The sequence below is a fragment of the Eubalaena glacialis genome, chromosome 4 (genome assembly GCF_028564815.1).
Source record: "Eubalaena glacialis isolate mEubGla1 chromosome 4, mEubGla1.1.hap2.+ XY, whole genome shotgun sequence".
In the NCBI taxonomy this organism is placed as follows: domain Eukaryota; kingdom Metazoa; phylum Chordata; class Mammalia; order Artiodactyla; family Balaenidae; genus Eubalaena; species Eubalaena glacialis.
This window is the reverse complement of record NC_083719.1, coordinates 14,387,991-14,414,637: the sequence shown is the minus strand read 5'-3', so window position 1 is coordinate 14,414,637 and position 26,647 is coordinate 14,387,991. Positions and strand designations below refer to the sequence as shown.

General features: G+C 41.6%; 1 protein-coding gene across 1 annotated transcript in view; it reads left to right on the top strand.

Moving 5' to 3' along the window:
• The window catches only part of MYO10 (myosin X), a 212,048-nt gene that overhangs the window by 129,939 nt on the left and 55,462 nt on the right, over nucleotides 1-26,647 (top strand). Inside the window, exons 10-19 of the mRNA XM_061189146.1 lie at nucleotides 35-164; nucleotides 1,497-1,615; nucleotides 2,557-2,703; nucleotides 3,557-3,657; nucleotides 3,769-3,835; nucleotides 4,354-4,446; nucleotides 4,863-4,931; nucleotides 5,871-5,953; nucleotides 8,098-8,206; nucleotides 10,542-10,622. Of these exons, the coding sequence (XP_061045129.1) occupies nucleotides 35-164; nucleotides 1,497-1,615; nucleotides 2,557-2,703; nucleotides 3,557-3,657; nucleotides 3,769-3,835; nucleotides 4,354-4,446; nucleotides 4,863-4,931; nucleotides 5,871-5,953; nucleotides 8,098-8,206; nucleotides 10,542-10,622 (999 nt within the window). The remainder of the gene's footprint in view (nucleotides 1-34; nucleotides 165-1,496; nucleotides 1,616-2,556; nucleotides 2,704-3,556; nucleotides 3,658-3,768; nucleotides 3,836-4,353; nucleotides 4,447-4,862; nucleotides 4,932-5,870; nucleotides 5,954-8,097; nucleotides 8,207-10,541; nucleotides 10,623-26,647) is intronic.

The window sequence follows — 26,647 nt, the reverse complement described above, 5'->3', positions numbered from 1 at the left end:
CAGATTAAAAATTAAATACCTTATTTTCTTCTAGACGGCAATGGAGGTAATGCAGTTTAGCAAGGAAGAAGTTCGGGAAGTTTTGAGGTTGCTTGCTGGTATATTACATCTTGGGAACATAGAATTTATCACTGCTGGTGGAGCACAAGTTTCCTTCAAAACAGGTAAGATTGCTCCTCCCTCCTTTACTTCGTTGACTTTTGCCTCATAGGAAACATAGATCTAAAATCCTTACTATCTGGCCTTTAACAGAAAAAATTTTTCGAGCCCTTGAATAAGAGCTACAGAACTTTGTATCTGACGTGAACGGTCAGCTAATAAAGGGTCAAAGCATCTGACAAGTGATTACTGGCTGTGTTCTCACGTTTACTAAGAAAGAAGGACAGTGGGCCCAATAAGAGGAAATAGGAGTGACAAGAATTGGATGTAGGAGAAATGTTATGAATCAGGCATAAGTGTTGCCGTAGCTATTCATGGTTATTGAAGGCTGCCATAGTGGAATGGTTAAGACCATTAGTTTTCAAGCCAGAGTGATTGGTTCGTAGCCCAGCTCTGCCACAAGCTGTTTCCTCGGGTTACTTATCCCTTCAATACTTGTGACTTCTCATCTGTGAAGCGCACGACAGAGACGTGTTGTCAAGATTGAGTTAATATACACATAACAATATCAGTTATCTTCCTAGAGTGATTTATTTTTTAAACTTTTCTGATAGATGCAGTGGATAAGGGCGTGGAGGCTGGGAATTGGATGAGTTGAAGTTCAGAGTAGCCCTAGAGTTGCCCGGGGCTGCAGGCCTGTCGTTCTCAAACGTTTGGTCCCAGTGCCTCTTAATAACTTTAAAATCACAGAGAATTCCGAAGAGCTTTTGTTCCTGTGGGTCATATCTGTTGATGTTTACTGCATTAGAAATTAAAACAGAGGCAGTTTAAAAAAAATAAATTCGCTCTAAAATAACCATAATAAACCCATTGCATATATTACAATAAATATCATTATTTTATTTGAAAGACCATCTTCCAAAACAAACCAAAACAAATCAGTGAAGACTGACATTGTCTAACGATTTTGTAAATTTTTACAATATCTGATGTAACAGAGGACAGCTGGATTCTCCTGCTTCTGCCTTCAGTGTGTTGGGCTACCTCATGTCATGTAGCTTCTGGAATATTCTTCTGTATACTGGTGAGGGAATGAGAGTGAAAAATCAAATAACATCTTAAGTCTTATTATTGAAATAGTTATGACCTTGCGAACCTCTTGGGGGTCTTGGGGACCCCGCCTCGGGGTCTTTGGACCGTACTCGGTCCAAGCACCAGGTTCTTTGCTGGTGCATAAGGAGTGAATAACCTACCAGTAGAACGTGTGTCCTATAGGTCTTGCCTGAGGGACTTAGGAATATTCTCTGCTTTACCGTGTCGCTCGGTGGAGTTGGCTTTGCACCCATTCGGGGTCCCATGGCCTGTGTGTCCACGTTTGCCTTGTCCTTCCTCCCCAGCCTTGGGCAGGTCTGCAGAGTTACTTGGGCTGGACCCGGCACAGCTCACGGACGCCTTGACCCAGAGATCCATGTCCCTCCGGGGGGAGGAGATCCTTACGCCTCTCAACGTTCAACAGGTACGCGTGTGGCCCTCAAAGCAACTTTTAAAGATGCTCCTGGGTCTGCAGATCTGTGGTTTTGATTCGAATAAGTAGCTGCAGTGAACCATTTGAATGAGTTTGGCTCAGGATCAAAATAAAGAAGACATCCACACTGAGGGGAATAGACAAAGTGGTTCAGTTGTCTTCTTAGAGACAGTGTAGCAGAGTCATTAGTAGAAATGGGCCTGATAGACATTTCCCGAGTTTGCGTCTTGCCTCTTTGGCTTATTTTATTTTGTTCTTGGGAAATTTATTCACTGTGCCTCAGTTTCCTCCTCTGTAAGACAAGGATAATTATACCTAATTCATAGGATTCTAGTAAGAATGATAATAAAAAAATATATGCTAAATGCTTAATGGCTGGTGCAAAGTAAGAATTAAACATTAGCTGTAATAATAATTATTATTATTAATGAAAACAATGCAACAGTATGTTGTATTACTTATTTTTGCTTCTGCTACTGCCTTGAGCCTCTTATATGTGCTAGCCCACCTCATAGCTGTTTCTTGACTGGATAAGTAAAAATGCTAAGCATGCCATGAAGAAAACTTTTATGTGTACAGAGTAAAATATGAGAAGATGATAATGAGAGAGGTCAGGTCTTAATTATTGTTTTAAACCTGATAAAATTTGTAGCTACGGGTTCAGATCCTTTCTTATAACTCAGTGTATAAAGTTGAATTTGAAAGCCTGATACTTCAAGGAATTCTTGGTGAATCCTGCTGTAAAGTAAATAAGCAAGCTCCAGGTTACCCTTTCTTTAGACAGCTGTGTTTTCCTAGATGGTATTGGCTTACTTGACATGGGGTGCTAGATGTTGAGTGAGTGTGTCTCCCGAGTGGGGCGGGGATGGACTTGCCTGTCTGGGCTGCCCGGGGTCATCTGGGCACCGTGGCCCTGTCTCCTCTCCCCACAGGCAGTAGACAGCAGGGACTCCTTGGCCATGGCACTTTACGCACGCTGCTTCGAGTGGGTGATCAAGAAGATCAACAGCAGAATCAAAGGCAAAGATGACTTCAAATCTGTTGGCATCCTTGACATCTTTGGATTTGAAAACTTTGAGGTATGCTTCCAACGAGTGGGATAATCTTAAGCAAACCTCTTGAAACGAACATGGATATGTTTCTCTGCAGATTTTTTTTTTGCCTTTTTAAAAAAATGTTTTATTGGAGTATGGTCGATTTACAATGTTGTGTTAGTTTCTGCTGTACAGCGAAGTGGATTAGTTATACATATACATATATCCACTCTTTTTTAGATTCTTTTCCCATATAGGTCATTACAGAGTATTGAGTGGTGTTCCCTGTGCTATACAGTAGGTCCTTACTAGTTATCTATTTTATATGTAGTAGTGTGTATATGTCAATCCCAATCTCCCAATTTATCCTTCCCCCCCTTTCCCCCATGGTTACCATAAGATTGTTTTCTACATCTATGACTATTTCTGTTTTGTAGATAAGTTCATTTGTACCTTTTTATTTTTAGATTCCACATATAAGTGATATCATATGATATTTGTCTTTCTCTGTTTGACTTACTTCACTCAGTATGACAATCTCTAGGTCCATCCATGTTGCTGCAGATGGCATTATTTCATTTTTTTTATGGCTGAGTAATATTCCATTGTATATGTGTACCATGTGTTCTTTATCCATTCCTCTGTCGATGGACACGTAGGTTGCTTCCATGTCCTGGCTATTATACATAGTGCTGCAGTGAACATTGGGGTGCATGTATCTTTTTGACTTATGGTTTTTTCTGGATATATGCATAGGAGTGGGACTGCAGGATCATGTGGTAGCTCTATTTTTAGTTTTTTTAAGGAACCTCCATACTGTTCTCCATAGTGGCTGTTTGGCCTCTTTATGTAATAGTGAGGGCTCTAAAGACACTTGTTGAATGGTTTCCCCCCTTAGGTGAATCACTTTGAGCAGTTCAATATAAACTATGCAAATGAGAAACTTCAGGAGTATTTCAACAAGCATATCTTTTCTTTAGAACAACTGGAATATAGCAGGTAAGCACTCATCAAATTCCATTTCAAATTTTTTAAGAAAATGAGCCCCTACATTGGATAGTTTTGAAGCTATATTTTACTACAACCTGGCCCTTTTTAATCTTTGTACAGAGAAGGCTTAGTGTGGGAAGATATTGACTGGATAGACAATGGAGAATGCCTGGACTTGATTGAGAAGGTAACACACTGTTGAAGAATTGTTAACAGTCCCAAGGGTGTCCAGCTGGGCTGATTCATATTTATGGGAACAAAAGAGCTTGTACTAACACGTACATCAAAGATGTGAATGTTTAGAGCACAATGGACCGTTTGGAAACATACATGTAAATGTACAAGGTTGAATTTAAATACTTGGCTGCTTCAAACCCATTGTCTCGTTGAAGTCAATATTTTAAGAATCAACAGTGTGCAAATTGGCTTCCCAAAGATTTTAAGTCATCATCAAAAACTTTGCAGTTCCGATAGTGGATTGGCCAGTTGTAAAAGTTTTGTCCACCAAATTGCAGGGGGTTCAGTTTTTTTAGTATGGAATGAACTAGATTTCTTAATAGTGTGTCATTCTGAATTTTTCAATCTGAGAAGTTATTATGCCCTTTTGACCACTTACTTGATAGAGAGTAGAGAGGAAAGGAGCTGTAAAAATATACAGAGCCAAAAACTTCTAATTCATATTTAACCTTTTTTCCCCTCTTCTAGAAACTTGGTCTCCTAGCCCTTATCAATGAAGAAAGCCATTTTCCTCAAGCCACAGACGGCACCTTATTGGAGAAGTTACACAATCAGCATGCTGTATGTCCAAACCTGCCAATTCCTCCTTGTGTCTGAATAGCACATCTGTGGGTTAAGATGTGACACATGACAGATTTCAGTGCTGTTGACCCTACTGTGCCTCCCACAGTGAATTTTTTTTTCCTCAAACAAAAGCTTTTCTCTGCTATAACTAAATGGAAATAAGCCAAAGACATAGATTGTAGGCTACTTGTCAGAATATGCCCATGTTTAGCTCGAGTATAAAATTTAACATTTTTAACCTACTGTAATGACACAGACCAGAGTTGCCTGGTTTTGATGAAGTGCATCACACGATGTGTCCTAAACCTCTGATAGGTCGTGGGTTTTGCAATTGTTTTCACTGTCAGTTATAGTTATACTGTCAGGAAATCAGTGAGTGAAATTAGGCATTTCTATTTGTTTTTTTCATCTAGAATAACCACTTTTACGTGAAGCCCAGAGTTGCAGTCAACAATTTTGGAGTGAAACACTATGCTGGAGAGGTAACTCCCTTTTTTTTTTTTTTTAATTTATTTTATTGATGTATAATTGATTTACAATGTTGTGTTAATTTCTGCTGTACAGCAAAGTGATTCAGTTATTATATTCTTTTTCCATTATGGTTTATCACAGGATATTGAATATAGTTCCCTGTGCTATACAGTAGGACCTTGTTGTTTATTCATTCTATATATAATAGTTTGCATCTGCTAACCCCAAACTCCCAATGCAACCCTCTCCCACTCCCCCCCTCCCCCTTGGCAACCACAAGTCTGTTCTCTAAGTCTGTGAGTCTGTTTCTGTTTCATAGATAAGTTCATTTGTGTCATATTTTAGATTCCACATATAAGTGATATCATATGGTATTCGTCTTTCTCTTTCTGACTTCACTTAGTATGATAATCTCTAGGTCCATCCATGTTGCTGCAAATGGCATTATTTCATTCTTTTACTACAAATAGCTGAGTAGTATTCCATTGTATATATGTGCCACATCTTCTTTATCCATTCCTCTGTCAATGAATGTTTAGTTTGCTTCCATGTCTTGGCTATTGTAAATAGTGCTGCTGTGAACATAGCGGGTGCGTGTATCTTTTGAACTAGAGTTTTATCCGGATATATGCCCAGGAGTGGGATTGCTGGATCACATGGCAACTCTCTTGTTAGTTTTTTGAGGAACCTCCATACTGTTTTGTATAGTGGCTGCATCAGCTTAGTGTAGGAGGGTTCCCTTTTCTCCACACCCTTGGAGAGGTAACTTCTTAATCAAGATCCTTGCTGATATTTGCCCATTTGGTATTTAGAGAATAGTAATTTCAAAAGCCAATCATAAATATATTGAACTAACATCTTTTCGCGGGCCCAGCTTTTAAAGGGGATGCTTATGGCCTGAAGTGATTCTTTTGATCAGTTCTGCCTTCTCATTTATTTTGGAAAACCAGGTGCAGTATGACGTGCGGGGCATCTTGGAGAAGAACAGAGATACCTTCAGGGATGATCTTCTCAACTTGCTGAGGGAAAGCCGGTGCGTCAGTCTCCTCCCCGAGATGTCAGACTGATGTTTGTGCAGATGCTTTTAATTCACGAATATAGAAAAAATTAATGTGCGGGCAATTGATTTATCATCTTCTTCCCCGGGCAATATTTCATCAATAAAGTGATCCGAGAGATAGAAAATGGTACTAGCGGTAGTGACTACCATTTAATGAGGTAGCATTGGAATAGTAAATCCATCATGTTATGCAGGTGAGGAAATTAAGACTTACAGTGATTAAGTGACTTGCCCAAGATCCCTCAACTAGATTTGATCTGGTCTGCTTGGCTCAGGGACCTAAGATTTTAACCAGTATGACGTACTATCTTCATAGCAAGCTTAGAGCTGTGCGTTAAATTGACTTCAGCCTCGGGTGTGTAGGACCCTATGTCTCTCATTAGTGTAAGGGGTATCGAGAGAAATAAACAAGTATTAATTCAGCTAAAATGATAGATTAATTACCCATTCATTTATTCATTCATGAATTGTAAATTCACATCATTACATCGGTAGTTAAGGAAAACATGCCGAAAGTTTTAGTGATTAGTTTAGCTATTTGTATGTATTAAACCAGGAGGCTTCCTATTTTTAGGAGGCTTTGTGAGAGAGAAAGGAGGAAAACAGCCCTTGCCTTAAAGTTGTCAATACCTGTATCAGATCCAGCGTGAGTCTCTAACACACATATTTAATATCTAAGGAGGGAAAGCACAATTACTAAAAAGCTGGAATACTTTTAGAAATGAAAGCATTAGGTGGCCACCCTGTCACTTGGGTAGAATTGGGGTGAAGGGAACCCCTCTAAAGTGTCAGCTTAGAAGCTCAGGGTGGAAGTGTTTGATCTTTCAACTTGTTTTAACCCTCTTTTATGAGGATTCCCTAATTACAACCTTGTCAGCTATTTTTATTTTTAGATGAGTTTTCAGGCCTGTAAAAATGGCGACGTTTTAAAAATACCATAGCAGGTTACCTATCTCTCAAAGCAGATTTAAAGTGTTACATTTAAATAAAAGCAGTGTCTTGAGGTTAACTGGAACATTTTGTGAAACGGAGCACAGGCCTGGAGACCCGCGGGATGGCCTTTCACTGGTTGCCTCCGTCATAACGTCAAGTGGCTGTGGAAGTGGGGTGAAGAACGTTGTTTCAGCCCCAGGTTTCTCTCTGTAGAAGGAGGGGCTTGGGCTATTTGCTGCCCCCGCTCTCTTATGCCTTTGGCATCTGTGACGTTTTAATGGAACCCAAAGCTTTTCTCCAAAGTGCTCAAAGCACAGAGAAGTTCAAAGAGCGAGAATGAAACATCACCCTGGGATGAAAGTGAGAAAGTGTCAAGCAGAAGAGAAGTGATGAGGGAAGTGCTGGCATTGTCCCCCTGAGGGGTGTGGATGCGGACCGTCTCTTTCCTGGTCCCCGCGAAGCCACCCCCCCCACACACACCCCACCCCGGTTTTATAGCCCGGAGCGTCTTCCATGCAAGGAAGATAAAAAAAAAAACTCCTGAGAAGCCTTTTACTTTCTCAGTAGTGGCAGTAGATTTTACAGAACTTTTAAATAATAATAACAACAAACATCAGCACTTAGGATGTCCCAGGCATCACGCTCAGCCTTTTGCCTTCGTTTCCTCATTTCATTCTCACCCCAGCTTTATAGCATAAATCCTAAAGTGACCCCCATTTTCCAGATGAAAAAACAGGCCTAGAGAGAGGCAAGCATCGTGTCGAAGTCACACAGCTAGGAAGTGGGTGGGGGGGGCTCACTCCAGAGTTAGCATCTTTCCACCTGTTACCTGGTCGCATCTTCGCCACCCTGAGGTGCACGAGACAAACCCCTCCCTTCCACGGGGCGTGGAGTCTGCAGAAGCTCAGCAGAGCTCAGCGGTCCTAAGTGGCTTGTCGCCCTGAGTCATCTTCGTCCCCGTCCCCTTCTCTTCTGCAAGACTCTAGTGCTCCGAAGCGGCCACGTCTGTTTTCATGCCTAAAGCTCTTTGGCAGTGGTTGGTGTGAAATCTTTGGACGCTGTCTTAGCTCTTCCAGGCCTTGGTGTGTTATTTTCAGTGGGGAAATGCATTGTGATTACAGTAATCCAGCACCTAATAATTGGGTGTGCACCCCTCATGGCCCTCCTGCTCTCCGCTCACACAGGTTCGACTTCATCTACGACCTCTTTGAACACGTTTCAAGCCGCACGAACCAGGATACCTTGAAATGTGGAAGCAAACATCGGCGGCCCACGGTCAGCTCGCAATTCAAGGTTAGTCTACGCTGCTGGCCTGGATGGATCCATCTTTATTGTGATTTTAAGAATTGAAAATAAGAAATGGGTATCTGTGAGGTCTGTGAAAGTGTTTGTTTATTTATTTTTTTCTATCATCCTTTTAAACCAGACAGGGCTTTAGGAAGAAAATATACTTTTTTTTTTTTTCTGAGCCAGATGAAAAAAAAAATGTAGTTTTTTTTTTTTTTGTTAAAAAATAAATAGCTACTTATTCTAAGCTTACGAAATAGTAAGTCTTCATGAGAAGGACTGTTTGGTCATTTGGGATCACTCTGATTTGTATTTGAAGACTCATGTGCATATAAAGTATCTTTCTTCCTGTGTCTGGATTGTTTTTATTTTTCCCAGGTATGTTTACAGTATCATAACTAGGAAGGATAACCAAGTGCATGGTTAAACAAGATCAGTGTCAGTTACCTTGTCCAGATGTCCAGAATTCAGGGAAAATAAACATTCATACGTGCATTTTAAGTATGTAAGCCTTTTAGGTAGTTTAGAGGCAGATAACATGAAGACCATTTCTCTAACTTAATTGTTCTACTTTACCCCCAAATCTTAGCATGAGGGGGAGCTGGAGGCATGTCAGTCAACAGACCTTTATTAAATTTGCCCTCTGGGAGGCTCTCTTCCATTTAGTTAATCAAAGTTGGATGCTTTCGAGGCGGTGGGTGGGTTCTGTGTTAAGGTCTGTTTACAGCATGGCTGGGGATGAGCTGGACCCACAGCACCACGGCTGACAGTGCTGGGCAGGTGTGACCCTTACAGGATACAATAATAATAATAGCTGCCGTTTATCATACACCCTCTGTGTTCCAGTCATTGGGCTGATCACTTTATATATGCTACCTTGTTCACTTCTCCCATATTCTTAGAAGTACGTATTATTGTCCCCACTTTACAGATGAGGAAGCTGAGGTTTAGAGAATGGAGGCTTGCTCAGTCCCTCTGAGGACTGAAGCTAGGATTTGAATTGAACCTGGGTCTGTCTGACTCTAAACCCTAGGCTCTTAATCATCCAGCGGCGTTGTTACATTGTCTTTTTCTGGGTCAGTGTTGCCTGGAGTTGTCTTGGAAGGCTTTGTGGATGTTTGGGACTTAAACTGGACTAGGAATCAAGGAAATGGAAGAGAGTGGGCTGGGCTTCCAGGCAGAGACAAAGGCAAGGGGAAGACTCCCGAGTCAGGGATGTGAGTCCTGTTCCCAGAGGACGGGATACCTTGTATGAAGTTAAATGGGTACCATACCAGAGTATGAAGGGCCATGAATCCCAGGACATTCTGTCATCTGTGAGAAATCCTAAATCCTTCTGAGCACAGAAATAACTAATCAATGTAGTAGACAGCCCAGTTTCTTCAACAGTAAAATTGTAAGAAGGAAGAAACAGACAGATGGAGATGGAGGGAAAACCAACGGATTAAAATAGACTGAATAGATATATCAACCAACTACACTACTACGGGGACCTTATTTGCATTCTGATTTCAAAGAATACGCTATTTAAAAATTATGAAATTCGAGACAGTTGAGTATTTTAAAATGAAACTTGAGCTAGTTGCACATTTTCACATTGATATTAAGGAATTTGTGTTAAATCTTTTCAGGAACGATATTGTGGTTACCTCTGTATGTTTTAAAGTTTTTAGCCTTTGAGAATACATAGTGAAATATTGAGGAATGAAATAACACAGTGTCTGGGATTTGCTTTCCTACTAGAAGTGTACGGGGATGGGGTTCAGATGAGGTGAGATGAGCCGGCAGCCGAAGCTGATAATGGGTACTCATTACATGCTCTGTCTGCTTTGGTAAATGTTAAAAAATCTTCACAATTAAAAAAAACTTAAAGAAAAGACAGTAGTATTACAGAAGATTGATCTGCCTGGTGATTTGAAGGAAGAATGAGAGATTTTAGCTCAAAGACCAGTGAGGTACTGGTATAAGCTGTCATTTTGATGGAAATAATTAATTAAGAGGAACAACTTCACTGGAGAGTGGATACTTCTCAGGTTTTCTGTATAAACATTGAAATATCCCAGGGTGGTTTTTTTGCTGGTTAACAGAACAGTTTTTTGTTTGTTTTTTTATGGTACTAGGTCAAGGAAGTAATAAATGAGTTTTGCATACGTAAAATAACTTCTATGACAATTATAATACCTTTGTTTTATTAGAATGACATGATTAAAAATAAAAATGCTATTATTCCTCAGATTTATATTGTTTTCTTTTTCTTATTTCTGATGAGTACCTAGGGTGCTGAGAAATTTAAAGACACAATAAGAGACTAAATCAACATATACTTTTTCCTTTCTAATAGGACTCCCTGCATTCCTTAATGGCAACGCTAAGCTCCTCTAATCCTTTCTTTGTTCGCTGTATCAAGCCAAACATGCAGAAGGTAAGATTTACGACAGTTCTAGACTGACACTGTCTTATTTAAGGCCACCGCCTCCTGGTGTGGTTACTCAGAGATTTGGTTTCTCCAGAGTCCTTTCATTATAGATGGTTGGAAATGTATATGACATTATTATAATATAACATTCACTGGAAAAAATCCCTTTGTCTTTTGGGCCTATTTGTCTGCTTTTGAATGATGCCATTATGCTTTAGAGAAATCTGGTTTAAAAGAAAACATTGTGAAGCCTTTGTATTTTTTTTTTAAGCATTGGTTTGAAATTCTTGGGCAAGCTCCAGAATGTGATATACCTTTTTTGGAAGAAATGGTTGGTGTGTTTTTTGTTGTGGTAGAGTTCTTTTTCATTTTATTTTCTTTTGCTTTATTGTTAAACATGACAGTGTCTGTATTCTAAGTAGTAATAATGGATTTTAAGGACTTTTACTCGTTGGTTGTAACTAATTAGAAGACTCCTGTCGTCGGAAGTTTTTGTGTCTAGGCTCTTGGTTTTAGCTTTTTAATGCCATATCCCGATCAGAAACAATGTGAGTTTTATACAGAGAATCTATCTGAACAAAAAGATTTAGTATTAGGTGAATGCAGCTGTTGAGTCTAAGGCTAAATGGGCAACTTGCCGTAAAGTGCTGTTAAAAAACTGAAATTATTTTGATTTGGCAAACATCTGCTCTTAGTTACCCCTGTGAAGAAAGGAAATCCCCCAACAAAATAATGTCAAGGGCCTCTCATGTGGAAGAACTAGATGCTATCCTCATAAGGATTAAGATAAGGAATCTGACCTGAACTGTTTCCCATGAGACTTGTGTTATGTTCCATAATGCCGCTGTCAATAACTTTGCTGATGCTAAATCTTATTTTTATTTTGTTTACCAGTTACCTCTGACTTAATATTACAGTGATTCCTCACTTAGAGTTTCAGGTTTTTTTTATAAGAACCACAGTGTTGAATTCTGTCTTCTAGGAAGGCAAAACTCAATGAGGGGAGAATAATCTGTTTGGTTTGTTACCTTACTCTGGGGTGAGATGGGGAGAGTTTGGCATTTGTGTGGCGTAAAGTAGCTGAGACTGGGGTTCTGTAGATCTGTGATGACTTAATGTGCATCGGTTCTGGCAGCTGACATAGTAACTCATCTTTTCGTTTTTCAAATTTATAGTAAAATGTTTTAGGTTATCACAAAAAACGGCAACTAACTTAACATTACATAGCTTTCTTTGACATAATGTTGGAAATTAATAGTTAAAACATAACCATGTACCATGTCAGCTGGCTTATATCCACCTGCTGTGCTTTATAAAACCCCGGTGGGCAGGATCTACAAGATGATATAAGTGGGCTTTGCGTTTTGGGTCTACATTCACAGGAGCTGTGTAACCTCTGCCAGTGTTTCTTTCTTCTTTTTACAACAGGGGTAATAATACCATAACTTAAAGATGCATGTTTTCCCCCAATTTAAGGTCTTGGGTATTGAGATACATCTTACAGCTTTTTGGTGAACCGTAGTTTAAGTGGGAACTCTTTTCTCTCTTCTTAGTGGTGCAGTAATTGTGCAGTTTTACAGCCATTGGCACCTTAGATTCAAAGAAATGGAGGGGACCTGCCAGTGCTTATTTATAAGGATAGAAATTTCAATTTTAAAATCTCAGTCCTCCATGTTTTTGTTTTCTTTCTTGGATGGCATGGACTTCGTTTTTCCTTTAAATCGTAATCACTTTTGAAATTAGGCCTGCTTGAAAACACATCAACAGCCAGAATGTTGAAGAAATTGCCTCTTTTTGATGTTTATTTTTCCTTGCTGGGACTTGGTTGTGCCTAATTGCTTTGCTGTTTGCATTTTAAAAAATGACCCAACCCAGTCTCTGGTTCCATTTCTGTTGGCTCACAGCCCTTTTCACCTCCTGACCGGTGGCAGGCACTAATTAATAACCTGCCAGGAGATGGGCTGAAGAAGACTTTGAAAAACGTCTCGGTGCCATTTTCAAGGCACCCAGCAGGTCAGACGTGAGAACTGACTTGTCTGAGGCCTAAGATGTAGGTGTGGTATTAAGTGCGAAGGGGCTAATTAGACTATGGAAATAGTAAATTACAACTCACTTAGCATTCATTTAGTTCCGTGGCAAATATTGGAGTGTTAACTGGTGATGATATATGAAATATATGTAAACAACCCTCATTTAGAGTTTCTTATGACATTTCTCTTGTCCAAAGATAGATGCTTCTAGAAATCTCACAGGGAAAATCTTGCTTGCCTTTGCCCAGAGATGGGGAATGTGTATTCCCTCAGTCCTCACCTCATGCCCTCCTCAAGTCAGACGTTCATTACGGGGGCTTGAGAGGATGTATTCAGATGTACGTATATGGAGGTGTTTTATACATTATTCAGGCATGTAGATCATGGATTTGGGCAGCTTCTAGAGGTTTCTTTTGGCAATTCTGTGACCCAAAAGGCATAAGAACAATGGCTGTGAAGCCTGTGGCCTGGAGAACTGTGGCCTTAGAAAAAGTGGAGTAGCGGCTTGGTGCTTTTAGGAGCCTGTGCAGCACATCCAAGGCTCCCGTGGTGGCCTGGCCAGTGTGTGCACACGGCCCCGTGGGCCCCAGGCCTGTGGTACAGGCTGCCTCCTCTCCTTGGCAAGTGTGTGAGGCTCAGGATGGGCACTTGGGCCCAAAGCATCTAGAAATCCTTTTGTGGGAATATTATGGGTTTTCGTTATTTGGGATTTTTATGTTTTGCTTTGAAAAGCTGGTGTAAGCAGGGAGAACATAACTGACATGCTGGAACAGTTATGTCAATTCAACTATTATAGTATGTGGACTTTTTTCTTTTTGTGAACAATTTGTAGCTAATCTTGAGCGTTGCAAAGAAGGCACTTCACTAGCATTGCTGAGAAGTCCTCCTGGCGCTAAGTTATGAAGAAAATAAAGGCATACCTCTTGGTAGAGGCTGGCCTGCAGCCAGTTCTTTGCCTCAGATGGCACTGAAGGATGCAATCCTCCCCTCAGCTTAGAATTTTCAGTTTACAAAGGGCAGACTTCTCCATCAGACGGGTTTTAGTGGGTGACGTGGCCTCATAGCTTTTTTCTGTTGTGGTTTGCTTTAGGCAATAGTGTTTCTGGCCAGAAGTGCCCAAACCAACCCCAGGAGATTTCTGTATCGAAGAAAACCTGCTTTGCCTCCTCAGAATTTCTCCCCAAGGGTGTTCCATGATCTCTGCCTTCTCTCCCTACCTGGTGCAAATAACTTCTAGTCAGAGAAGTCTGTTATTAACATTCCTTAGAAAAACCCTGCGGAGGTGCAGGACAGAATTAAAGAAGGGGACAGACCGATAGCTATCAGGAGAACCGTCCAGGCGTGAGAACTGGTTGTCTGCACTTCCCAGCCCCGAGTGCGAGGCCGGGCCCACTTGCTGCAGGAGCGGAGCGGGGCTGTTGTGTGGAGCGTGCCTGGCTGGCTCTCCTCTCTCTTCTTCTGTGGGTTGGACGTGAGAAGCTCTCGGGTTCTAGGGAGAAGCATCCTCGACTCCTGCAGGGTCATCTTTGAGCTTTTTTTTTTTTTTTTTTTTTTTAATAAATTTATTTATTTATTTATTTTTGGCTGCACTGGGTCTTCATTGCTGCGCGCGGGCTTTCTCTAGTTGTGGCGAGCGGGGGCTACTCTTCGTTGTGGTGCGCGGGCTTCTCATTGCGGTGGCTTCTCTTGTTGCGGAGCACGGGCTCTAGGTGCGTGGGCTTCAGTAGTTGTGGCATGCGGGCTTCAGTAGTTGTGGCTCGTGGGCTCTAGAGCTCAGGCTCAGTAGTTGTGGCGCACGGGCTTAGTTGCTCCGCGGCATGTGGGATCTTCCTGGACCAGGGCTCGAACCCGTGTCCCCTGCATTGGCAGGCGGATTCTTAACCACTGCGCCACCAGGGAAGTCCCCATCTTTGAGCTTTAACCCAGCATAAGCGTATCCTCAAAGATTCTGTCAGGTCTTCTCCAAAAAGGCAGGATATGGGTCCCCTGAGTGGCCCTGACCCTGGGAGCTGCTGGGGGAAGGCTTCTAGCAGAGGTGGCTGCATGGGGTCAGGTTTATCTAGGGGAAGAGTGAAGAAGAGGGGTGTCCATGCCGAAGGGAGACCGGAGACCAGGCCTGCCAGGAGGGAAGCCGTGCAGTCTGTGAGCCGGACTGCAGTCGTATTTGCCGGAAAATGGGACATCAAGCAGGAGAATGAAGCTGGAGACACAGGACTGGCCTGGCTGTGGGCATCTTGTCTTAAAGCACTGTCTCCAGGCCCCGAGACATGAGGACGTGTGAACCGTGTCACGCCGAAGTCGTCTTTAAGAGACTTCAGGGGAGGCCAGTGCTTTCCCCTGAAGTGACTCCTGCTGACCTGTGTCCCTCTCTTTCATGGGCCGCTGCTGACACCAGATTAGGTCTCTCTTTTAGACGACACTCAGGACCACACATGAAGTGAGAACGCTGTGCTGGCATTACGGAAACACGAGCCTTTTGTTTCCAGAGGCATCATGATTTGATTAATGGCTTCATGAATCGAGCACATTTAATCCTGGGGACTCATATTTTGTGTGAACCAGGTGCTGCCTGCCATTTTTTTCCCTAGTTGTTTTTGGTTTTTTTTTTAAGCAGAGGCCAAACATTTCTTTAAATAATTCTGATGATATTGTAGCATATTTCCTACCTTGAATTTTTTTGTCCTATTTTATTCTTCCTAGATCTTTTTCTCTCTCATTTTATTCATCTTATTTCTCTTGAGCCTTACTGAAACTTTATTCCAGTGACCCTTTACATTTCTTTTTAGGCTTTGGTGTCTCTACCTCAGTGCTATTTTCTGAATAAGGTATTCCACAAATACGGAAGACCTTGACCAAGTACAACTTCGCAGGGCCTGCTTCTTCCATCTTTGTGCCCCGCTGTGTAGCTCAGCCAGCATCCAGACTGTCATATGTGCTCAGTAAACGCTGAATCAAATTGCTCATAAAAGGACACCATGGAGTTGCTCATGGTGTGTGAGTGAATACTTGACTTTGCCAAAGATCAAGACTTAACGCACTATCTTGAATCCTTACTGCTATGCGTTCCATTTTGGTTTGTTTAATTGTTTTTGGATCATCTGCGATTTGTATAGTTGGAAGTTACCCTAGGGATACACCACTAGGTCAGTATTAGAGTGATGTCCTTACTGTGATCCAGTCTTTCTATGTTAATGTGTTATCTGTCCCTTTCCCAGCTGGCCCCCTTCTCAGACATGGCGCCCCCCGGCCCTCCCGCCAAACCTCCAGGGTTTGGAGCCCTTTTGGAACAGCCGAGCACAGCACTGGAGACTCATTCACAAACACTTTAAGTTGGGCTTGGTGCTTCATACTCAGACACTCAGATCTCTAAGTGGGGTCCCCCTCGGGAATGTGTTCCCTGGGCATGATTGGGTGTGCAAATCTGCCAGATAACAAGGGTTTAACCTAGAAGGTTAAACACTGGATTTTAGCATTTTGATTGAACTTTCTGGAATTGTACATCGTTCAGTCCAAACATCTATAACTGTATTGAATCGAAGACTCCCATGGTTGTGAAGGGCACCATTATTTATACATCACTGTGGAAGCAGAAGCTCTACCTAGTTAACCAGGGCACGATGCTGTCTTATCTTCTTATCTCCAGGCGCTTGCTTTTTAATTTGCAAGAATGAAGTGGAGGTCATTCGTCCACCACAAATCCTTGCTTCACCGATAACACAGTTACACCTTGTCACCCTGTTTCCAGGCGTTTCTGCAGATAAAATAGCTTTCTGTTTCACCGATGACTCTAGAGAGGAGGATTTAGACTACATTTAAAGGACAGCTGGACTCAGTGCAAGTACTTTCAATAGTGCCTGTGATTTTCAAAGACATTGAAAAGCTGTGATGAAATCCATGCACATCCGTGTATGGAATTACGGCATGATGGTCAGCAAGTCACAGACACATTCAGGCAATTTGAGAGGGGAACATATTTGCGTTAAGAATTGATGAAATAGGGTCGGTTTATCCCCTTTCAATGAGACGCAAAAGGATCAGCCTCCCTCTTCCTAAATAATTCCCAGGAACAGAGAACTTACTCTTTCCTTACACCTAAAGGCACCCTGTCGTCTTTTTTAGAGCTCTTACTATTTATGGGAAAGGTTGTACTTGTACTGAATGAAATCTGCATTTCCGCATCTTCCATTCACTGGTTTTCATCAGTGCATAGGTGGCCCTGCTCCACTCCCGCTGAGACATGGGGTGCAAGGTGCCCTGGGTCTAGCGAGCTCTGATACACAGAGGCCCCGCCCATGTGGGCAGGCTATTGCTCAGGTGCAGGGCCCCTGAAGCATTGGGATGAAATCGAAATAGATCAAAGGTGTGCGACTGGGTATCTGTCCAGCCTATTGTCACTGAGCAGTTGTGTGGCCTTGGGATTGTTTCCTTTTCTCCAAAGTGTGTAAAGTAATGGTGCCTGCTTAGGGGAGCAGTTGTAGGTATTAAATGAGGTAACGGGAACGTGAAACAGCTACACTGAACTGTATGAAGCAGTCCATACTTGCGTTACGTGTTTGGGTTGGAAAATATGCTCACTTCATCCTCACAAGGTTAACCCCCAGTTTAAGCTGAATCAAGGAAAAGCTAAGACTATTGCCAGACCTTTTCCTTTTTGAGTTTAGTTTTAAATCTCATACCCTTGGCAGATTGTTGTAACTAGCTGCTGCTTTTTTTTTTTCTTTTTCTTTTTTTAATTTCCTTTAGTCTTTGACATGGTTATGGGATGAACATTTTGATTTCATTTTTTTAAAAAACTAATAGACCTTCTTTTTTAGAATATTTTAAAATTTACAGAAAATTTGAGCATAGAGTACAGAGAGTTCTTGTATCACTCTCGCCTCCGACACACACACACAGACACACACACACACACTTTCCCCTATTATTCACATCTTGCGTTAGTGTGGTACATTTGTTATCATTAGTGAACCAGTATTGATCTATTATTATTAAAATCCAAAGTTAACATTAAAGTTCACCGTGTCCTATGATTGAGTTTTGACAAATGATACCATTGTGATGTGTCAAAGTGCTAAATGTTCATCATCTATTCACAACACAGTGAACGTTTTTTTCAAGTAAAATTTTATGAGAATAGGATAGTTTCTGATTGCCTGGCCAAAGGGTGAAGATTGAGAATGAAGTTTCTGTGGCACACAATCTGAATGACACTGCTTTATAGAGAAGAGACTGATGAAAAAATGGAGGAGGAGAGAGAGCATGGGAGAACCGGGAAGGGAGGATTTTTTAGAACTATCTGGATTGTCAGACTCTCAATCCTCCCTACATTCACATAGTCTTAACAGCCTTTGGAGATGATTCCACTTCCTCTGCATCCTTACTGGAAAATGCCCACTTGGCATTCAGTAACCTTCCATAATTCTTCCTGGTTTTCTGATTGCCACTCCTGTTGCCTCTTCTCCTGTAACTGGAGCACTCTTTGCCAGCATCTTTGACTTTTGAGAACATCACCTACCCACAACCTAAAAAAAAGCAGCTCTGCCTTTCCAGGAAATTTTAGTAGAGGAAGCATTAAAGCTACCATTCTTCTCCCTAAACAAAACAATCCCGCTAAACCCCTTAGTGGTCACTTGAATCCTGTTTACTGAGTTGTCATGGCAACTATTCAGGAGCGCTATGCAAAGACCAGGATAAATAGCCAGAAATGAAACTGGGCTCAAGGGAGGGGTGTTGTTCTCAGGGTGGACTTTCCAAGATCACAACTACATGCTTGGTTTTGTCCTGGGGCATTTTTCCTTTTTAATGTTAGTCATCTTTGAAAATTCAGAGTCTTTGGACCTTCAAATGACTTTGCATGTTTGTTGGTGCATGCAAGGTGATTCGTTTGCTCCGACGGTCAAAAGTACCTTCGGCAGTTGTTATCCCGCCAGCCTCACCAGGCTGGACTTCTTTCAGAAGAATCAGGAATTAAGCAAGCAGAGCCCAAGACACCACATAAAAGACTGGGAACAGCAGTGAGCTGAAGAAAGCCCGTTTTTGTGTCTGTCGGCTCAGATGCTTGTAGCCCGGACTGCTAAAGATGCAGCCATTTACAGTGGACAAAAGCTGAAGGGGGCAAAAGAAACCCAAGGTAGGGGTTTTTCTCTTATTTGCACTGCTTAAAAGTTTCACAGTGATCGCAGTACTGTAGACTTTTGTAGAGGAGTTTTTTAAGCCTGAGGAAAACAGGTTTTTGCCGTCTCTCTGAGTACCAGAATTGTTTAGTTTCTAAACAAATGGGTAAGTGCTGATTTTGATTGCATGTACAAGTTTGAACTACTAATGCTTTGTAAAAACAAAAGACATAACCTCTTGGATAAGGCGTTGATAACGCAATATATTTTTTGGTATGGAATTCATCTTTTATAGGAAAAATCATTTTTAATATTAGGTTGCACCGGGAAATGGTGAGTGGTCGTTTCTTTTGTTTGAATTTGTTATGTCAAAGAATTTCCCTTTAAAAAATTATATGCTACAGTTTTGCAGCTTTTTCTTGCCCTGTGCTTTATACCAGCCTTTAAAGAAATCTGCACAAGAATCGGCATCTTTATAAGTTGTATTATAAACTGTTTGATGCACAAGTATGGAACGGGGAAAAGTTACAGGAATTGAATGGTGATTTGTTTAATATCATGTGCTTGTTTCACACAAGCATAAACTTGCCGATATTTTGCAATCTGCCCGGGAGAAACCTGATGAGACACATTTTGCTGAGATCCTCTTGTTCCCCAGAGAAGAACTCCCTAAAGAAAGAACATAATAAAGAGCGTCTGAAATGCTAATCTCTGCTTCTACTGCCACTTGAATGTGTTCAGCTGATTTCTATTCAGTTGCTAAAAGTGCCCTTTAAGGGAATAAGTGTTTTAAATGTGAAGGTGGTCTTTCATATTAAATTGAGTTACATTTAAAAGAAACGAATAATAATGTGGCTGGCTGCCACTTAGCCAAATCTGCTTTCCCCGAAATAAATTTCTAGTGCCAAGTGAGAACCGAATGTTAGAACATTTTATTTTTACCATCAGTTTTTGCAATCTTAAGGGTAATTAATCTGACGTAAAATTAATAACCATCATAAGAGAAAGACGAAGTGTAAGTCATCTTCAGGAAAGTGCCACACATTTCTGCCTCTTTCATCGTGTTGTACTTCTGGGTTTTCTCACCTGTATTTCGGTGCTTAAACATATAGATCCCCAGTTCCAGAATCCTATTGTTGTTTGCAGTGGGGGAATACACCCACTCTCAGATGAGTAATATTTCACTCTCTCTGACGAGCACCATGGCATGGTGAAGGGTATGTTTGCGAAGGCACCCCAGACTGCCCTGCTTGCTTCCCACCTGGGAGGTGCCATCTGCCAAGATGGGTAGATATTTCCCCTGCACCCACTGTGAAGGGTAGCCACACCACCTCCCTGCAGCCCTCTGGCTGTACATTTTTTGGCTCAGCTTGATGAACTTCTAGAATAGCATCCAGTCAGAACAGCAGCCCAATCCAACATTTGAGCCATTCCCAGTCCCAGACCACCTATCAATCATAGGCAAACTGCGATTGTGTGTGTGTGTGTGTGTGTGTGTTTTCTAGCCTAAGTGGCTCCGTATTAATGTTTTCGCCGGCAGCCCCCTTAATGTGAGATTTCTGTTTGTGACTTTGCTGTAAAACTCACCACTGCCCACCCAGCATCTGTATGAAGGATCGATTCTAAAAGCTGCGTTTCCCCTCAATGACTGGAGCAAAGGGTCCGGGTTTTGGAGACCAGAGAATGGGTACTGGGGGAAGATTGCAGTGTGGTGCTTGGGTTCAGAGTCTGAACGTCCCTGGCTTTTCTCAGACTTGGAGAAAGCTCTCTGCCTTCACCCGCTCCTCAGCATTTCCCTGTGTTGGCCTTTGACCCTGGGGAGTTCCCTTGTTCCTTCCTCAGGCCAGCTCTTTCCCTGATACTCAAAAATACTACTACAATGAATAGTAACTATTCAGTAAACATCATTACAATAGTTACTAGGTTTTGCCTGCATCCCTCCCCAGTATAAAGGCAATACTTATTGATTATAAAAGATTTGGAAAATATGCAAAATACAAAGAAAAAAACCTCTTTAATTTACAGTTACCTATAATTTTACTATCAAGAGACAATCTTGCTTACATTTTGTTGTCTATACCTTTTCCTTTAAATTGGGATCATAGTCTACCTCAATTATGTAACTTACTTTTTTTTAATCAATATTTTTTATTGAAGTATAGTTGATTTACAGTGTTGTGTTAATTTCTGCTTACAGCCAAGTGATTTTGTTATACACATATATACATTCTTTTTCATATTCTTTTCCATTATGGTTTATCACAGGATATTGAATATAGTTCTCTGTGCTATACAGTAGGACCTTGTTGTTTATGCATTCTATATATAAAAGCTTACATCTGCTAACCCCAACTTCCCACTCCACCCATCCCCAAACCCCCTCCCCGTTGGCAAACACCAGTCTGTTCTCTGTGTCTGTGATTCTGTTTCTGTTTCATAGAAAGGTTCATTTGTGTCATATTTTAGATACCACATATAAGTGATATGGTATTTGTCTTTCTCTTTCTGCTTTACTTCACTTAGTATGATAATCTCTAGTTGCATCCATGTTGCTGCAAATGGCATTAGTTTGTTCTTTTTTATGGCTGAGTAGTATTCCATTGTATATATACACTGCATCTTCTTTATTCATTCATCTGTCAATGGACATTTAAGTTGTTCCTGTGTCTTAGCTATTGTGAATAGTGCTGCTATGAACGTAGGGGTGCGTTTATCTTTTTGAATTACAGTGTTGTCTGGATATATGCCCAGGAGTGGAATTGCTGGATCATATGGTAATTCTGTTTTTATTAACTTTTTTATTAATATATCTTAAAGCATTCCTGTGTTTTTTTTCATGACTGTATACACTTGTCAGTGGCTGTGCTTTAAATCAAATTTCTATTATTGGATTATTTCCTTTATTTCTTATTGTAAACAGTGCTGCTTACTGTATTATTCATGTGTGTAAATATTTGTGCTCAGTTAAGGCTGTTTCCTTAAGGTAAATTCTCAGAAGTTTATTTGCTAAAATCAGAGTATGCACATTGTTATGACTTTGATGTGTACATACACACATGGACAGCTTGCCCTTCATTAAGGCCAACAACAAGAAAAGTTTTTGCAATGTGTAACAATGGATTCAGAGCCTTACTATATAAAGAGCCCTCACAAATCAATAAGAAAATAATAAATATTTTAGTAGAAAAATGGGTAAAACACATGAACAAGAAATTTGCAAAAGGTGTGCTACAAATGAAAAATAACCTGACAACGTCAATAGTATAATCAAAGAAATAAAACCTAAAATAGTGAGATAGTCTTGCCAATGTGAAGGTTGGATGAGTTTTTGGTTTTCCGTTTTCAGTAACACGTTCCAGGGTCTGTGACTATTTGAGCAAACTCCCATTCATGTACTTTGCCACTGGGAGTTTAAATTGTTGCAGCCTCTCTGAAGGACAGTCTCATCCTGTCTTCCTGATTTAACTTTTCTTGCCTCCCCTGGGACCATAGTCCATCAGTTTTTCTCTCTTGGGCTGTAAAGGGTTCCTTCTCCCAGGATCCCATCTCCTTGCTGATACTTTCATTGTATTTAAATATATGTATTTATTTATGTAAAAGAAAGGGGAGGTGGGAGTGAATAGGAACTTGACCGGGTTCCCCCTAGAGCAGTCTTCTTTTCACTGCTGAACATTTCTAAAAAGAGTCCGTGCCCGTTTTCTTATTTCTGAGGCTATGCCATCCAAGCTGCCTCTGCCGCTCTCCTGCTGAAAGCTTCCAGGTAGACTTTTTCTCTGCCCTGCCCTCCTAATCTCCACCTCCCGCCCCCAGGGCTGTGGCATCACCAGCCATCTCCTCCTTCCTGGCACTTCTCTGACCAAGCCTCCTCCCCCCTCCCTTTCCCCTCCCCCTCCCTCTCTTGACTGGTTCCCTGGGTGTAGGCCTGGCCCCGGGTGCTGCCCTCACCTCCTCACCTGTGCTGTTCCCAAAGCAACGCTCACTTCTCTCCTTCTGCTCTCAGCCCAGGTGAGTACCTTTCTGCTGTGTTTTCCCAGCCTGAAACCCTCCTCTAAGCTTTGGCCTCGTAGCCCAGCTTTGTAACCTACTTTTTTCCTGGGTCTGTGCTTGGCCAGCACTTCAAACTGAAATGTGTCCATAATTAAATTTCACATCCTTTTCCTTCCACCTCCTTGTTTAATCTTTTTTAAATGTATCGGGTTAGGGCAGAGTGTCTCAACCTAGGCACTGTTGACATTTTGGACAGGACAGTTCTTTGCTGAGGGGCGCTGTCCTGTGCATTATAGGACGCGTAGCAACGGCCCTGCCTTCTCCCCGTAGATGCCAGTCCCACCCCTCCTCCCCCGAATGTTTATAGACACCTCCAGATGTCCCCCAGAGGGCGAAATTGCCCCTGGTTGGAAGTCACTGGGTTAAGGTGTCAACGCTGATTATTTCTTGGGTTTATCCTTATTTTTCCGTTGCTCTTGGTAAAAAAATGGCATCTACAACTTAATTTTTATTATAGCACTTGTTACGGCTTTGAACCTTGTTTTAACTGATGAATATACAGTGAAAATAATATCCTTTAACATTTTTCACAGGTATTGAATCATTAAATGAAACATATATTACTGTTTTCTTTCCTAGTAAGTAGTATTAGAAAATTTTAAAATTTGGGGGGGCGGGGGTGGAGTGCCCTGGATATCAGCATATCCTGCAGGATTACGTAATCGCTCTGTGCTATCCACTTTCTCAGATGAATGGATGTCCTAGTTTCAGCCACTGTGAAAGGGTAAAACAGCTCATTAAAGTGTGCCAGATGATTCCTTTGCCAGTATTTCACTAAAAAGGGAATACTGTTTAGCTTTAAGAATTCTGTGATAGACTCAAAAAGTTTGCCATTACGAAATGAAAGTGTCCCTGTTAAAAATGTGTGAAAATTTCACCAGTGAAGGAATGTTTTAGATACTACTTAAGGCTTTTTCCAAAAGTCTCTTTAGATACAAGAAAATGAAGTTTGAACCTGCACAGTAAGTTTGAGTTATTGAGATTTCAGTCTCTGAGCTTTAGGCACAGGACAAGCGTTTGCATATGAAGTCTTTCAGGCATCCCTTGATGTTGTTTTCAGTGGGACAGTTTAAATAAGGTTGTTACATATATAAGTAGCAGACAGTTTAAATAAGGTTGTTACACTATGTAAGTAGAGGACTGAGGCCAATTTTGCTGAGCTGGAGAAACAAACCCCACCAGATGATTCGAGCCACATGTAAAGAATCTTGAATATGTTGATTGCAGCTTGAGAAATGGCAGAAGGGAAATTAGCCTGACTTGACTTCTTTTCTTTTTTCTCTCTTTTCCTTTTTCTTTTGTTTTGGTATTAACTCTGAAAAGTTGGCCTCTGTATTTGATTCAATGCCTTCATTACATCAGTTCCAATAAAGCTTAGACTGTTCAGTTTACATTGAACCGTGGGTACACACAGTGGCAGCCCTGAGAGCCATTTGGTCGGAGGCACCTTGCAAATTAGCGAAATGAGGTCCTGTGTGGAGGTGGAAGGGCAGGTCGGACCCGGTGGTGGTGTCACGTGTTTCGGATTTCCCGGGTTCAGACACAACCTGTTAGTGCTGGGGCCTGGTATCAAAGGTGCAAAAAGGTACAAAAAACTGCAAATCTCTGTGGAACTGACCATCTCTTGGACCAGCCATTGTCTGTAGCCTCATTGCATCAGCAGATGGGCCACTTCTGCTAAGGAACGCCTGCTGTGTCTGGAGCTGTGCTCGGGGCATTTCCTGGTTTACACAAACTTGGAGCTCTGCCAGTGTTGACAGAGTTAAAGCCTTTCCCTTCTCGTGATCGATTAAAAAAAAAAAATTAACTACAATACAATTGCCACTTGTTCTGCATTACTCACCTTGCCTGCTCAGAGCACATCCACTCTCCCTGTTACAACATGTTAGTATAAAGTATTTAAACAATTGAGAAAGCGGTTTGGGAATATTCGAAGGACCTTTAGCAGCTGGCTTGGGTACTCAGGCTTTTCTGTTCTTGGTTCTGCTTTGGTAAACTAGCCTAAAACCCGGACTGCACTCTGTTGGGGACTGTAAACTGCCAAGGGTGCAGAGCCGAGAGAGGGTGTAGGGAGAGACGAATAGACCTCACTGACGTGTAGGGATAGATGAAGCAACACTCTTTGGTTGAATATTAACTGTATTCAGGGGTTGGGTGCAAAAATATAGGAAGAAATGAACTGATGAATAGGTCATGTCTAAATCATTTCCGTTTCAGTTAATAAATCACGGACTGGCCTCGGATCATAGTTGACGATGCCAAAACGTTGATGGGGGAAAAAGGTGGAGACAGACCCAGGAGGACTTTTGAGAGCATTCACCAGCGTACAATGTATCATAGTAGTGTTTCTAAACAACACTGATCGCACCTGGCCTGGTCCCATGGTTTTGTGGCCTAAAGCACAGAATTTAACCTCTAATGCGAACCTAATCCCAACCAGCCCAGTGACTCTGTAGCAGTCATTTAACCTGGGCTTGTTTTTCTACATATTCCAAGGCTAATGGCATAAGGTTTCATAGTTCTCAAAGGACAAGTTGATTGTATTGCTGTTCGTTAGCGAATAAGGCAATCTGTCCTTCAGACACTATAGAGTAAACAGATTGATAAAACAGGTTAATCTTTCACCATTTCTGGATTAAAACGATTAGCGAAGATGCGTCAGGAGGCTGCGTATCGTGGTGGAGTGAGTGGAGTCTTATAGGAAATGCTGGACTCGCTGTCATTCGCCGGCCACGTGACATTGGTCTAGCAACTCAAGTTTGCTTATTGACGGAGTGAGGACAGAAGTCACCGATTTTTAGCGTGGTTACAAGGTTAACTGTGATCATGTCTGTAAAGCTTCTAGCTCAGGCTCTGGCACACACTGGCCACTGATGGTCGTGGTGGCTGATAAATAATAATGAACATATTTGTCGCTCTGGAAAGAGGCAGCGTATGTGCGTTGGTGTGGCCCTTCCATTAGGGGCCGTGACTGTGACGGTCCCGACATAAAGAGGCGTTCGTTCCTTCTTGAACTTATTCACCACTTACTAACTCAGCACCACATCCTCCGATAGAATTTATGAAGCATATGCATCCATTTGGGGGTAGATGTGTTTAAAAACAAATTCATGGAAAAAGTATTATCAGAACCTTGAAAAGTATGCTTTAAATCTAAGAATGGGAAACGTGGTAAGGGTTAACAAGTAAATTGGATTACTGAAGGATGTGCAGGAAATAATGTTATTCTAAAGACGGATGAGGAGAAAGAGTGTATTATTGTCATATGTATGTTTTCTGTTTCCTGTGTCTTCCTTGGATTTTCTCATTGGGTCCTTTCCCCAAGTAGAAGGCCAAGAGGGGCATCCAGATTTAAGCATCTTGAGTCACAGGATTCAGAAGCCTATGGTCTGGGTCTGCGATGCTGGGACTCCAGCATGAACCAGTCCTGTCCAGGCCCCAGGGATGGGAATAACCTGGCCTTTGGGCATCGCCTGACCTCCCGTTTCCTAGCAACTTCCAACTGCTCAGCGGAATATTTTGTGGCGTTCCTAATTTATACTTAACAGATATTGGCTGTGTCTAAGGCTGGCTAATTTCCCATTATTGACTTGCAGACAACCACTTTAATACATGAATGAGCAAGAGAAAGGACTCCTAGGAAGCTGCGCTCCCCATGTCCCCTTCTCACCAGGCCCTCATTTTCCTTTGGGAAAGTAGAATTTACCAAGGACATGCCAATACGATGCCACTTCTCTCAGAGAAGACCGCGTGGAACAGTTTTCAAGTAAAGTTCTCCATTTGATTTTTTTCTGATAGCCCAGCCTGTATTGGTGAATATTTATAAATCAGCTACATCCAT